At 38.0% G+C, this 15,185-nt stretch overlaps 1 protein-coding gene across 5 annotated transcripts in view; it reads left to right on the top strand.

Moving 5' to 3' along the window:
• Positions 1–15,185, top strand: part of EFL1 (elongation factor like GTPase 1) — a 123,768-nt gene that overhangs the window by 2,843 nt on the left and 105,740 nt on the right. For all 5 annotated transcript variants that reach the window (XM_076004697.1, XM_076004698.1, XM_012751735.3 and 2 more), the window contains 5 exons: positions 1,872–1,939; positions 3,627–3,711; positions 10,960–11,093; positions 12,406–12,543; positions 14,116–14,330. In XM_076004697.1, the coding sequence (XP_075860812.1) occupies positions 1,872–1,939; positions 3,627–3,711; positions 10,960–11,093; positions 12,406–12,543; positions 14,116–14,330 (640 nt within the window). The remainder of the gene's footprint in view (positions 1–1,871; positions 1,940–3,626; positions 3,712–10,959; positions 11,094–12,405; positions 12,544–14,115; positions 14,331–15,185) is intronic.

Below are 15,185 nucleotides of genomic sequence, written 5' to 3'. Positions count from 1 at the left end.
GCTTTCCTGGGTAGCAGGTAATGGATGCTCTAGGATAATATGCTGATACGTTCTGTTTACATGATAAACAGCACAATATTAAAGCTCTTTAGTGTTCCCACTGATTGGTCTCTGATTGGTTTGAACCGTTACAGAGATTCTACATCTTTGCTGAAGTTCTTAGAGTACAGTAAAGACTTGTCTTGAAGGAAATATTCTTCTTGTGTTTCTCTATCCCTGCTACAGTAATTATGTATTCCCCTGGCATTCTTTAAACAAAGTTACCTGTTTTTACCACATGAAATTGTATCAACTTTAGTTGTACATAGTCTGTTTAATTAAGGTAACCATAGATATATACTGAGTATACAAAGAATTTCTTTTGTTATAAAATAGTTTCCTAGGTTTAGGTTTGGATACTACATTTTATTGGTCAGTGACAGTGTAGTTGGTGCTATATTGCAATATAGCTCCATAGACTATATTGCAAACAGTAAGAGATATGGGTAGATTTCCTGAATTTCTTTGCTAAATAATTATTTTCTTAAGACAACTCAACTGGCAAATGCCAGCTAAGGCCATACATGGGGAAATATGGCAGAACACTATGTTCTATTGTTTCTTTTCTTTTCTTTTTTTTTTTTTTTTTTGAGACAGAGTCTCACTTTGTTGCCCAGGTTAGAGTGATTGCTGTTGGGACAGCCTAGCTCACAGGAACCTCAATCTCCTGGGCTCAAGCGATCCTCCTGCATCAGCCTCCCGAGTAGCTGGGACTACAGGCATGCGCCACCATGCCCGGCTAATCTTTTGTATATATATTTTTAGTTGGTCACTTAATTTCATTCTATTTTTAGTAGAGATGAGGTCTTACTGAGGCTGGTTTTGAACTCCTGACCTTGAGCTATCCGCCTGCCTCGGCCTCTCAGAGTGCTAGGATTACAGGGGTGAGCCACCACGCCTGGCCTATTGTTTCTTTTTTTTTTTTTTTTTTTTTTTTTTTTTTTGAGACAGAGTCTCGCTTTGTTGGCCAGGCTAGAGTGAGTGCCGTGGCGTCAGCCTAGCTCACAGCAACCTCAAACTCCTGGGCTCAAGCAATCCTGCTGCCTCAGCCTCCCGAGTAGCTGGGACTACAGGCATTCGCCACCATGCCCGGCTAATTTTTTGTATATATATTTTTAGTTGGCCAATTAATTTCTTTCTATTTATAGTAGAGACGGGGTCTCGCTCTTGCTCAGGCTGGTTTCGAACTCCTGACCTCGAGCAATCCGCCCGCCTCGGCCTCCCAGAGAGCTAGGATTACAGGCGTGAGCCACCGCTCCCGGCCCCTATTGTTTCTTGATGATGTTTTACTGTAGTATACCTTTCAGAGACAAAAATTATTGCTATCTTTTTGTCATTCTGTGCTGTTAGGGGCTTAAGTTCATTAGCATAGTCACTGATATGGATATGGGATGATTGATGTAATAATTGTGATGAATGTGATCAAATTCTTATAGGACAGATTATAGTTACTATAAAAGTTGATTGTCAGATGTTCTATATTTTGATTGGCATGGCGGTTTGGCCCGTCTCTTAAAAGTCTGTGTATTTTTCTCTATACAAAGTCTGCCTCAATTTAAGAAAAGTTCCATGCTTAAATAAAAGTTGCTTGACAACTTTTCAGGTGAGGTTGATAAGATCCACAGGGTTTGAGATAAGATTGCAGCACTATAGAGTGCTTCCAGGTCATATTCTGTTCAAAAGTCTAAGTCTCTTTTGTCACCCAGCATAGGTAAATAGAAATCTTTGCTAAACCAATTCTTACAGGTTTTAATCTGTAGGAACAATCTTTCACCCCACCCCTTCTGAAGAAGACGTAGACTTGAGTTAATGTTGTTATTTTGTTTTAACAGGAAAAACTACTCTGGCTGACTGTCTTATATCTAGCAATGGAATCATCTCCAGCCGCCTGGCAGGCAAGGTATGTTGTTATATTTGATAAATATTTGTTGAATTTCAGTAAGTATTAACCATCTGCAATGTGATGAACCATTTGCTGTGTCTTTTTAAGATCCAAAAAGGTATAAAGCATAGTTCTTGCATCTAAGTAGCTGCCAGTCCTTTTAACAAGATAAAAATAGATGGCGAAAAACCCAGTTGCTTCTATATTGCTTTCTTTTGTTTCATATTAATACTTTATAAGTACAAAAGTGAATTTTTGCAACAATTCAAATGATACATGATTGTGGAAGATTTCAGCGTGAAAGAGATTCTTCACAGGTAGATAAGTTGGTTAGTTTGAGGAGAAGGCAGAGAAAACATCAGGTTGTGAGGAATAACATGGATAAAGGCTAATTTGTGTGTTGTGCTTGATTGGAGTGTAGCATTTGCCTAGAGACTAGTGGGAGAGAAATTACACTGCTAGAGAGAATGTGTCCTTCCTTTCTTCCTCTCTGAGACAGGATCTTGCTCTGTTTTAAATAGGACAGTGCACACACAGGTGTTCATTGTATCGTTATTCTTTGTGTGTTATACATGTTTCTACTGAGTGCTTAAAAACATACTCATTTGGAAGACTAACAGGGGACTGAAACTTCTTGAAGAAGGCCTGAGAGATTGGAGAGGTAAAGGGAAACCAGCAGTGGAATCTGAGCAGGGAAACTGAGATTCCAGATTCTTGGAACTGTGAGCACACAAGCACACAGAGGGTGATTAACTATGTGTTAATCTGGAATCAAGAAAAGTGAAGATCGAAAAAGATTATTTATTGTTTATGTCCACGAGGTCATTGGTAATGTTTAGGACTTTGGTTTGCCATAGGTGGAAAATGGAAGCCTTTCTGAAAATTAAGGAATTAATGTGGGTAAATAAATGTGGCAATCCCATATCAATAAATTAATCTCAAGGCTTTTGAATGAAAGAAAGGAATGAGTATAAAGATTATGAATTTTTCAAAAATTTGACAGTAGAAAGAAGGCAGGGCAAGGAAAAGATCATTCTGGAGAGGGAGGAAAGAGGTTAGTATGATGCTTAGGGCTGAGGAGTTGGAAAGGGATGGGATATTCAGTTAAGCCTTTGTCAGTATCAATAAATTGTGAAGCCAGATAATTTGAGATGCGGGCCCTTGTTTGTTGGCATTAAATCTTTATGACAGTCATCAGTGAAGTGGTGATATTATGTATATTTTCTATTGTAGTCTTTTTTTAAAAAGTGTTTAAAGTGTATTAATTTGGGGAAAGGAGTAAAGGCTTCTCCTACCTCTAGTGACCTTTTTCAGTCTCTGCTCAGAATTTGTTGAACAGCCTATGAATAGGAAAAGAATGGCTGTGTTCTTGATAAATAGAAGGAATTTCCCCAAATACTACTTTCTGTCAATTTTTCTTGGACTACCCAAACATTCATAGCAGAAATTTGGATAAGCAACACTTCGGCAGGAGGGTATGCAGTGTTTGAATACATTTGTGAGTTCCTGGTGGTAATATTTTTCAATTTGTCATGTTCTCTTCCCCTCAACCAACTTCCCTTCTCCAGAGCATGTCCCTTTAAAAGAAAAAGAAGGCTCTGTAGTTTAAAATTTAAGTATTTAAAACAAAAATCTAAATCAGCCAATTTTAATACTACATTTTAATTCTTTGGGAAGTAAGGATGCATATGTTGCATTTTTCCAGTTAAGGTACATGGACAGCAGAGAAGACGAACAAATCCGAGGGATCACTATGAAATCCAGTGCCATTTCACTACATTATGCAACAGGTAAATCTGTGTTTTGAATAATAATAGTTTTGCGTTCTTTTTCTGAATTAATTGCATGCCACAATTTCTTTGCCTTATATTCTACATATTTCATCCTGGCCTCTCCAAATGCTCTGTTGTCAGAGTCAGGCTGTCCAGGCTTGGATGTGTATGGGAAACCTCTGGCGAGGGTAGAAGAAATGGCAGTTCACACTTGCCCCCTCGAATAGGTGACTATATGGATTTCTTCAAAAGGAAAGTCAGGAGCCCTAGGACTTTGCTGCCTCAGCCTTAATGTTTTGTTTCCTGGCTGGATCCCTGTTCTGCTCCCTGGCCTGCATATTAGATTTGGAGTCTCATTTGCTACTTAATAGTGGGTTTCCATGATCAGACTAGCTTGCTATCCCCAGACGAGGCTACCATTTTGATAGTAACACTTTTAGCAATTTATCAGACAGAAGTAGTCATACAAGTGTGTGAGTTACATGTTCATTGGCACTCACCAAAAAATTTGTATTAGTGAAAAACATGCAAACAACCTAAATGCCAGTAGAATGGTTAAGTGAGCCGATATATCCATGCTGTGAAATACTGTGTAGCTGTTAAAACAAATGTTTGACCTGTGTGTAATCGTATAGGAAAAAATAGTATGTTGAGACAAAAAAGCAAGTTGCAGAGTATTTTGGTAAGATATGAATGTGTTTGGGTAATAAAAATATATCCTGTATGCAGGCAAAGTCGTCTGGAAGGACACATGCCAAACCCCTAAGTCGTTATCTCCAGGGTCTCTATTATGGCAAAACTTGCTCTTTTTAAAATATCTATTACTGTACTGTTTAAAAAGTTTATACAAAATGTATATTTTATAAGTAGGAGAAAATAATAAAGATATATTTTATTTCCCTACTGGACTGACCTGTGGTTCATCCTTCACAGTGTTGTATCTCTGGCACTGGCACCAAGGGAGGTCCTGGGTGGGGCAGGGCTGTTGTGCCAGACCAGCCTTGAAGCTCTTAGGCACATGAATTCGCAATGTTTAATATTTAAGATAATGCTTTATTTTTTTTAAAAACTTCGTCTCACATTTTAGAGGGTGTGGCTTCATTCTGTGATCTAGAGAATGGGGTCAAGGTCTGTTTCTTATCTCTCATTTTATAGACTTCATTTTGTAGCCTGCCTTCTTCCATATCCACATTATTAATTTGTTTTTATTCTAAGATTCCTCTAGTGTCGATTTTAGTTGCTCTGCTCTGGACTTTGTCTCTATTCCTCCCGCCTCCTCTCCCTTTTAACCATTTCCTTAAGGTTTAATTTATATGCTTTAAAATTCACCCACTCCAATTCACTTTTGTTTTTCTGGTATAGAATTATAGGAGAATGGTTATAGGATCCTGAGAATGGAATGGTTTAACCTCTTTATTGAATTTTGTGACCTTGAGCTGCTTCACACTCAGATTGTTTTAGATATGATTCTTTGATTGCAAAGAAAGAGACAAAACTAGCTTGGGTTGTGGTGGAATACCTTATTGAAAGAATACATGTACAATGATATTGGAAATAATCATGAAAATTGAAAAACAGGAATCTTATTGATGTCTCACAGAAGTTGGAGCCACATTTTGATTCTGGATCCAAGATGGCCCTAGAGACCACATCAGTAAAAGTTTATGGCTCTTCCATCTGGAACTCCACTGTTGTCCTTGAGTTTGGTCCTCTGTTTTTTATTTTTGCTATTATCCTATACGTCTCTTCTCTATTCATAGCTTTTGCCTGCTTGTCATGTGTCCATCTTCCTACACTAACCTTGCCCTGACTCCTTATCACTACTCCTGTCCATTCTTTCATCTTATTTCTGTTGCATACTGCGTCACTCTGTTGTGTTTTTGAGCACACAGTCTTGAGAGCAGGATGTGGCTCAGCCTTTTATGCCAGGCCATTGCAGAAGTTGTACCTAGGACAAGCATTAGGTGTCCTTGGTTGGGTAGTCACCTTGTAGTTCATTTGGTGGTGATTGGAGTGGAGTCAGAAAGTATCAAGCATGTTTCTCTGTAAGCGTGACATGACTGCCTAGAAGGGACTCTGGGCTAGGCAGTCACCATACTTGACAATGCAGAGCCTTGTTTTCCAAATCTACAAATGGGGGTGGAAGTTGGGTATGTTGACTGAGACATATCCTCTTAGAACACCTTGGAACACCTTAGAACAACTCAGCCTATCCCTTATTCCCTCTTCCATGATCTCAGCAGACATCATTACCTTCTTTTCACAGAAAAGGGAAGAATTCTCAACTGCCTGCCATTGTACCTCAAACTGTGATGGTATTGGCATTTTTTGCCTGCCTCTTGTCATTAGGAAAGACCTGTGTTCTGGACTTATTTTCTGTTTATGATCTTTTCTCCTGTATTTTCAGCCTTTCCTTCTGTTCCGTTTCCTACCTGACAGCTTTTAAGCATGCTTAAGTCTGCCTTGTCTTAAAAAATACATCCTTCTTTTAGCCCCACATCCCCCTGCATGTTCCCTTGTCCCCCTTCCCAGTCAGTTATACCACTGTTACTCTCTCAGTTGCTCTGATGATAGGACCTGAGCCTTAGAGTAATGACACACATTAGCAGTGTGAAATTGAGTGGAAGACAGTTGGTCCTTGATCTATGACTCTCCCTTCAGGGTGATGGAGAAAAATTAGTGAAATTCTAAGAAGTGAACATAAACCTTTTTTCACTCTGGGGTTTCTTATTCTAGTTCTTAGTCTTATATCCTTCCAAGCAAAAATGCCAACAAGCAAAGGAATCAAAGACAATATGGATGTGTAATTAATAGATTTACTACCTTATGCAGCAGGCCTTGAAAGGTGGGGTCAAAGTTCACAGTGTGGCCACAGTACTGGGTAGCTGATATGGACTCACATTATACTGAGAAAAACCGAAAGTGAATGAGGTAAGCCTTTACATGGTATGTTTGTGGCCTTTACATGGTATGTAAAGGCCACAATCAGAAGTGGCCTTTACATGGTATGTTTGTTTCATGTTGGAGAAAGGTTTGAAGGATCTTTTGGGATGGGTTTGTACAGGCAAAAAAAGAAAATTTGTTTGCTCTTCATAGTTGTTTCTAGATCATCGTTCCCTTTCTCCTCCCTAAACCATCTTGCTTTTGTCACATACCATCATAGTCAACTACCAATGAATGACCTCTTCTTAGGGCAGCCTTTTCATGAAGACAGAGTATGGTTACCTTGTTCCTTGTGTCAGTAAATGGGAGATAAAATGCATCCTTTTATGCTTTATAATTGTGTCAAATAATAAACTATGTTAGTTGATTTATAACTTAATTTTATATATCGATTTGAAATGTAAAAGGATAGTGGTATTTTCTATGGAGGGAGACTTATGATTACTTTACAGTTGGGGTATAATTTATGTACATAATTGTTATATGTTCATATATAAAGAATTTAGTCAGGAACATATCTTCAGATAACTCAGGTTCTGCCCGTATGCCTGTTATTTTGTTGTTAGATATATATTCTTCTGCCAATACATTGCAGCATTAAAGACACTTGCATGAAGTTCAAATCCTCATCCATAACTTGAGCTTTTCTCTGTTCCTTTATTTTAAAGAAAATTTTCTCTCATCAGCTTTCTATGTATGCTTTACTGAACATTTCCAATGTTTTAGAAATTGCACACTAAACTTTCATGAAGTTTTACTGTTCGCAGAGGAGAAATTTTGGCAGGTGATGGTGACGAATGTGCACCTTCTGTGAAACAATTATCCATGATACTTTAAAACCATGGGCAAGGGAGAGATTCTTTACCCATAACTCCCTATTAACAGCAAAAATCGTCTGCAACATATCTACAATAATTTAGGCCTTCCAACTTTTTTTTTCTTTAGTTGCCCAGAACATTAAAAAATTGAGTTGCTTGGCTGTTTAGATCAGCCCCCTGAAATGAAGAGATTTTTTTGGAATGCCTGGGAATTAAGTCAGCAGAAATTTCTGTCCCTGAATGCTATAGCAGGAATTAGTTCAATACACAGCTTCAAGACTGTGTTACAGATCAGATTGTTCAGCATGCTTAAAAAATGTTGTCTCCTGAGAAGTGTTATGCCTTCTCAAGGTTTTAAATATTTTTGAATTAGCAGTAATATTATCTAGTATAGTAAAACCCAATTTTCAATGTATCTTTAAATTTGATCTTCCTGGGCAAAAGTGGTAGACGGCATTCAAGAAAGCAAGTTTTAAAATGGCGTAATGTGGCTAAAGTCACAGGAAAAGAGCTGTGCTTATGGCTTTTTTTTTTTCTCTAATAGATATAGAGGACTTCTTTCCTTCTACCTTTGAAACTTAATTTGAAGTTATCTGGCAAAGGTTAAGATGAAAAAGGCATTGAAAGGGGAGATGGAGGCTTGGCTCTGAGCTGAGTTTAGTCTTTTCCAGCTGTGTGACTAATGACAGCACTTCCTCTTTCTCACCATTGAATAAATTGAGAAACTCCAGGTTAAACAGAGTTGGATGGGCTTTTTTATTACAGGGTTTCCCTGAACCTTTAACATATACATGTGTTGTGAGCTCCAAAGCCAGCTGTATTTCCCAGCTGTAGTATTGGATAACACACAGTGATTTTTCAGGATGTAATTTTCAGGTGGAAACACTGGGTGTATCACTAGCTTTCTAGATCTGACCTGCCATTCCTGAATGAATTTTAAAGGGTTTGGAAATTAGGGGGTGATAGGTAGGTAGGTAAGTGGGTGGGTGTTCATTTTTCTGGTATATTCTAAAAGATTTATAACTCCAATTAAAGATAAGAGCACTGTTGTATAGAAACCCTGAGCCTTCTGTATGAGTGCATTTTTAGACTCTGTAAAGAACTTGATAGGACACTCAGTCTCTGAAACTTCTGTATTGGGTCCAGGTAGTATCACAGAGAAAGGATGGGAAAACGATTGTAGTTCTCCACCCTGAAGTCTGGAGTTTACTTAAATGAGCAAGCGTTTCCTCAGCTGCAAAGTATAAGGTAATCCAAGACCTGAGAAGTGACTAAGATCATTAGATAGACCTGGGTGTGCTGCTTGCTTGCTGCAGCTTGTTTCTTCAGCTGCAAAGTATAAGGTAATTCAAGACCTGAGAAGTGACTAAAGATCATCAGACCTGGGTGTGCCTGGCTTGCTGCTTTTATGACCTTGGTTAATCTCTCACCTCTTGGGGGCTTCAGCATGTTTATCCATGAAATGACGAATTAGGCTAAGAAAATGCTGAGTGATTGCAAGAATCTCACAGCTTTTGCTTTATATGATAAGACCCTGAACCATGCTAGACCTACTCACCTTTCTCTGATTTATTCTGTTAAGACAGTGGTGCTTAACCAAGAGGGCAGCTGGAAGAACCAGTGCTGTGAAATGCTTTTGATTAAGACACAGTGGGCCATGACTCCAGGCCCCTTGCTATTTGACTTCTTTGATTTACTTTGGAGATGAACTATCTTCTCTGGGTGGAACCTTCCCTGGTGGATGTAGCAGAACAAGGATTCCTTATAAAGCAGTTTGTGTGAAAAGACCAGGAGGCTGTGGGAGGAGTGCTGCTAAGGAAGACAGTCTGATGCTAATTGGTGGCAGTCTTTCCCACTGAGCCCCAGTTCACCTTGGAGTCCTTCACCCAGTGTTTTTGGAATTCACTACCAGTGGCATCTTGGCACGTGGGATAAAAATTTACTGCTGTCCTGAGTGTAGTGGTTAAAGGTATGCTCTTTAGAGTAAGATGGGTTTCAACTTCTCTCATTTTGAACTGTTTGATCTTAGACAGTTAACCTCAGAGTTGGGTTCTAGCTGGATGTACTTGAGAAAGATACTTAACTTTTCTGTCGTCCTAGTTACCAGCTTTATAAAATTGGGCTAGTGGTAGTACTACTGGAAAGGGTTATTGTAAGTGAACATTAGATAATGTCTGTAATATGCTTAGAACATGCCAGGCACAAATAGTCCACAAATGTTGGCTCTGGTTGTGGTTATTGTGGTAGTGGTTTTTCATCTTCGGTATCACTTATGACAGGTCAAGTCATTAAAATTACATTGGGGAAAATCCTTTAAATGACCCATAAATTACAGGTTGAGTATCATAAATCCAAAATCCAGCATGTTCCAAAATCCAAAACTTTTCAGCACTAATATAATGCTCATAGGAGTCATTTTGGATTTCAGATTTTTGGATTTGGGATGCTTAACCTGTAAATATAAAGCAAATATTCCAAAATCTGAAATCCGAAACTCTTCTGTCCCAAACATTTGGGATAAGGGTTACTGAACTGTATGCATTCAACCCTATAGTGATTCTTGAGCACATTGAAGTTAAACTCAGTTAAACACTGAATTAAGGGGAGGAGCAAAAATGAAGTATGTTTGAGCATTTACATAATTACTTTTCCTTTAAAGAGAATGATGTAAAATTTAATAGTAATGGGGAACGAGTGTAGAATTCCAAAGTATTACTGATTTTCTCCATGTTTTACTAAATTCTGTTTTAATGATAAATGTCTATAACCTAGGGTGACCAATTTGGGGGGGAGGGGCAGGTTTTGCGGGGGGGTGGTTATTGAGGGCTTTGATAGGATGTAGGATTTTTAGTGCTAAAAGCAGACAGATAGGATGACTTGTCACTCTAAGCTTAATACATTTGCTTGTTATGAATACTAAAGGAGATAATATATATGAGAGCAAATAACACACTGCTTGGCATATAATAACCACTCCATAAGTTTTTGTGTAATTGAGTCTAAATCTTGATTGGGCAGATAAATACACTGTTCTTTGAGAAATTGTAGAGAAGGACTTGGCCAACTGCTTTATGTTGTTTTAAATTGGCATTTTTGGCCCCTTTGAACAGCTTTCACTGTCAGGCCCCTAGGCATTGGTTTCTTTCAGTCTTAATTTCCTAATCTGTAAAATGAGAATAGTAGTATTTATCTAAGGAGGAGGATGTAAGGATTTAATAATGTGATATTAGCACACTAAAAGTGTTCAGCACAGTGCCTTGCTCCCACTAAGGTCTTAATAAGTAGTAACTATTAGAATAATGAAGTCCTTTATCATTTATATAGATGGTGTTTGAAATCAGTAGTCCCTTCAGTGGAAAAGGTTAGAATGAGAGCTATTGATTGAGCTTTTAGCTTCTTTAGCTTTGTTCAGTTTTTTTCTTAGAAACTTTCTTATTCTAGAATTACTGAGGAAGAGTATTGTATACCTGCACAACTGAAATGTGTGTTTCTAATTTTATTTCAGGTAATGAGGAGTACCTGATTAATCTGATAGACTCTCCAGGACATGTGGATTTTTCCTCAGAAGTATCAACAGCTGTTCGCATTTGTGATGGGTGCATTATCGTGGTAGATGCCGTGGAAGGCATCTGTCCGCAGGTAATAATGGATGGCGATGTGAAAATATTTAAGTGGCCAAAGAAGGTAGGGAAATAGGAGGAACCCTTGTTGATTACTATGTACCACTTTAGGCATTTCATTGACAGAACATTGGTTTTATATTTCACATTTGGTAATGTTCCAGTCTGTGATGGAGTTAAGTTGCCAGAGTTTTGAAGGGATTTTAGAGATGGTGACTTTAACTCTAGATATTTTGGATTGAAGTGTCTGTGATATCCTCTTAGAAAGGGACTTAGCAAAAATTGGAGAAATGTTGCATTTGGGGAGGATCTGGAGGTTTTACTCCAATGATAGAGAAGGTTTTTGAATTGTGAGAGATTGTTGATCCCAAGATACTGAACTAGTTCTCCTCTGGGAGAAATTCTCTTCTGTTGATGGCTCAATTTACACATCTGTTTCCACCTACTTACACACACACACACACACAAACACACACACACACACACTCCCTTTCTATTTCTCTTAGTCTTCCATATCCTTAATCCAGTGTTTCTCATCTGTACCACCAAAGTTAAAAACTTCACCCCCTAAGGCCACAGGGAACTTAGCACTGTGGTGGGGATGGAGCTCAAGGTGCCTAAGTTCATTTCTTTAAAAATTTTTTTTGAAAACTTATGTTTTATCTTAAAAAACAATCACCGTTGTTTCTCCCTAACATACACATTTGTTTTAATTTTTTTTTAAAGAATAATACAAGATTTAAATTATTCAAATGAAGGAAATCTGATATTCTAAGAAGGTATACTATGATTATCCTATAGTCTCCCCTTGATTTCCCTTAATGGCACAGGTACCCAACTTGAGAGCCACAGCCTTCGTCTGTGTAGTGTCGTATGTAACTTGAAAGGATAAGTGAAACTAACACACCTGACTTTAAAATAGTAGACTAGAGGTTTCCTTTAAGAGATCAGGGATGTGTACACAGGTTGCTTCTGGAGAAATGTTTTATAATATTTTTTGATTTGTGTGCTGGTATCATGAGTTTTTATTTTATAATTATTCAGTTAACTCCGTGTACCTGTGTGTGTATGTGTCTATAGATACATATTTCCACCAAACCCTTCATATCTCTGCATAATTTTATTTATCCTTCTTAAACTGTCAGTTCCGTAGAGGTAAGGATGGTTTCTTGTCTGCATTCGTTTGTTACTGTGCTGTGGATATACTTTGTGGAATGCCTCATGAATACCTTTGTCTGACTGGCATAGTCTGAGTGGTGATAAAGGAGTATGGGAGTAGTTTTAATTATTTCAAATCATGAGTTTTACATTTTTCTTTCTGTTTTTATTAGACACAGGCAGTTCTGCGACAAGCCTGGCTCGAAAACATCCGTCCAGTTTTAGTGATTAACAAGATAGATCGCTTGATAGTGGAACTGAAATTCACCCCACAGGAGGCCTATTCTCACCTCAAGAATATTTTAGAACAGGTATTTTATTCTTCAGTATTTCAAAAATTAGGACTCAAAGAAAAGTTGTAAGGAAGTTAAGGAAGTTACTGAGTTGGATATGAGGCATTGCTACAGAAAATTGAACTTTTCCACTTAAGGTTTATGTATGTTGAAGTTTTGCTACAATAGTGGCGACAGAACAAACAGTGTTCTCAGGTCCTGGTAGAACCCATAGTATAAAGCTTGGATAATAGGTTCTCTTGTTTAAAATTTTGTAGCTTGGTTCCAAAGTGAAGCAATACTAGGAGGCACTATGGTGTTTTATTATCTGTCTTTAGACGAAATTTTACCCAAACATTCATTCATTCATTTATTTGAGCAAACATTTCACTTGTATATTGAATAAATGAATTATTGAATGTCCATTGTGTGCTAGGGATTATCAATATAACAATGGATAGATCAGAGTCCTGTTTTCAAAAGAGCTCAAAGACTGTACTTGGGGAGACAGTTAAAGAGTTATTTGGAGAACAGTGAGGTAAGTCCTGAGTGTGATTTGACAGCATAGAAGAGGGGCCACCTAACCCAGTCTGGATCAAGAGGAAAGAAGGAATTAGAAGTCTCACAGTGGCTGCCTTTAGGTGGAAGAAAGGTAGATGTTTGCCAGGCAGAAAATTAGGGAAAGGACATTCATAAGAGAAGAACTAGAATGTGCAAAGTCATAAAGGCAAGAGAAAGCTTGGGTACAATGTTTCATTCAAGGTACTACAAATTGTTCATTATAGCTGAAGAATTAGATCATGTTAAGCAGTGATGAGATGGGAGAAAGGAGTATGAGACTTAGATTTTGGTGAACCTTATATGCCATGCATAGGAGTTTGAAATTTCTTCTTCAAGACAGTGGAAAGCCATTGAGGAGACCAACCTGAGTATATTTATTTGCTAACAGGAGGCAATGATACAGGTAGAGTAATAAAAAAGAATTGATGGATGGATCTAGTTCCTTGTAGAAATAGATACAGGTGAAATACTCCTGCCCTGCAGTAGCAGACGAAGGGCCAGCAATATTTGCAGGTGTAAACAGATTTACAAGCTGGCATATGGGGAACTTGCAAGAATTCTGAGTAATAGGTTCCACTTTCTTTCTGAGCTAGGAAATAAGATTACTGCTTATTTGGGAGTGAAAATAGTTGGGGAATAGAGGTTGGGAAGAGGGCCTGAAGAGAGTGGTGAAAATTTCAAGCAGCTGATGTGAGAGAAATGGGCAAGGGAGTTGACTATGGTTACAAACTAGGACTGTAGGAATTGGAAATCCCGAGTTACAAGTCATACCAGACCTCAGTACTGCAAAACAAAGATTTAACATTTATGTTAAACTAAAAATAATCACCATAAAAATGACCTTCCAAAAGCCTTATGATTTAGTTTTCTTGGGTTTTGAAAGAATGCATCAATAACCTGTAAGTTATTCATTGATTGTAAATGTCACCTTCATCTGTGTGTGCCCAAACTGTGACTGATGATTCTCTAACAAAAGTTAGGCAATGCTTCTCCTACCATGAGCATGCTAAGCAGCTGAGTGACACTCTGCCATTTCACCGTCTCTCCTAGATTAATGCACTCACAGGAACTCTTTTTACTTCTAAAGTCCTAGAAGAAAGAGCAGAGAGAGAGACTGAATCCCAGGTGAATCTAAATTCTGAACAAGGAGAGCAAGTGTATGACTGGAGCACTGGCTTGGAGGACACAGATGATTCTCACCTTTACTTCTCTCCAGAACAGGGAAACGTGGTGTTTACCAGTGCAATAGATGGATGGGGCTTTGGGTAAGTCTGTTTGAGTCTCATTAAATCTTTTTGTGGATTTTATATGCAATTGCTTTTTTTTTTAGTTAAACTCTTTATTTTGAAATAATTGCAGATTCACGTACAATTGTAAGAGATTACATGGAGAATTCTCTTGTCTCCTTTAGTACCTCCCCCACCTTGGTAACATTTTTATAGTACAACCAAGGCTATGACTTTGATGTGGTCAAGATAGAGCACATTTCCATCACAAGGCTCCCTCATATTGCTCTTGTATAGCTACACCTTCCTTCCCAGCCCCAAGTGCTCTTTAACCCCTAACAACTATTAATCTGTTCTCCAAATTTGTTATTTCAAGAGTGTTATAAAAATGGAATCAAATGACATGTTACAGAAAAGGAACCAAACAATATGTAACCTATTTTGGATTGGCCTTTGTCACCCAGCATAATTCTTTATAGACTTATCCAAGTTGTTGCATATATTAATACTGTAGTTGGTACCTTTTTATTGCTTAGTATTCTGTGGCATGGATTTACTAGAGTTTAACCATTCACCTATAAAAAGACATCTGGGTTTTCTTTTTCCAGCTTTTGGCTATTGTAAGTAAAGCTTTTGTAAACATTCATGTATAGTTTTTTGTGTGAACATAAGTTTTCCTTTCTCTGGGATAAATGCCTAGAAAATGCTGGGTCATATGGTAGTTGTATGTTTAGTTTTTAAAGAACTGCCAAACTGTTTTCCAGGGGGGCTACACCATTTCATATTCCTGCCAGCAGAGAGTGATCCAGTAGCTTCAAATTTTCACTGTCATTTAGTATCATCACCATTTTCATCTTAGCCATTCTGATGGGTGTGCACTAATAGGTTATTATG

The sequence above is a fragment of the Microcebus murinus genome, chromosome 7 (genome assembly GCF_040939455.1).
Source record: "Microcebus murinus isolate Inina chromosome 7, M.murinus_Inina_mat1.0, whole genome shotgun sequence".
NCBI classification, from domain to species: Eukaryota; Metazoa; Chordata; class Mammalia; order Primates; family Cheirogaleidae; genus Microcebus; species Microcebus murinus.
This window is presented reverse-complemented; position numbering and strand designations above follow the sequence as displayed.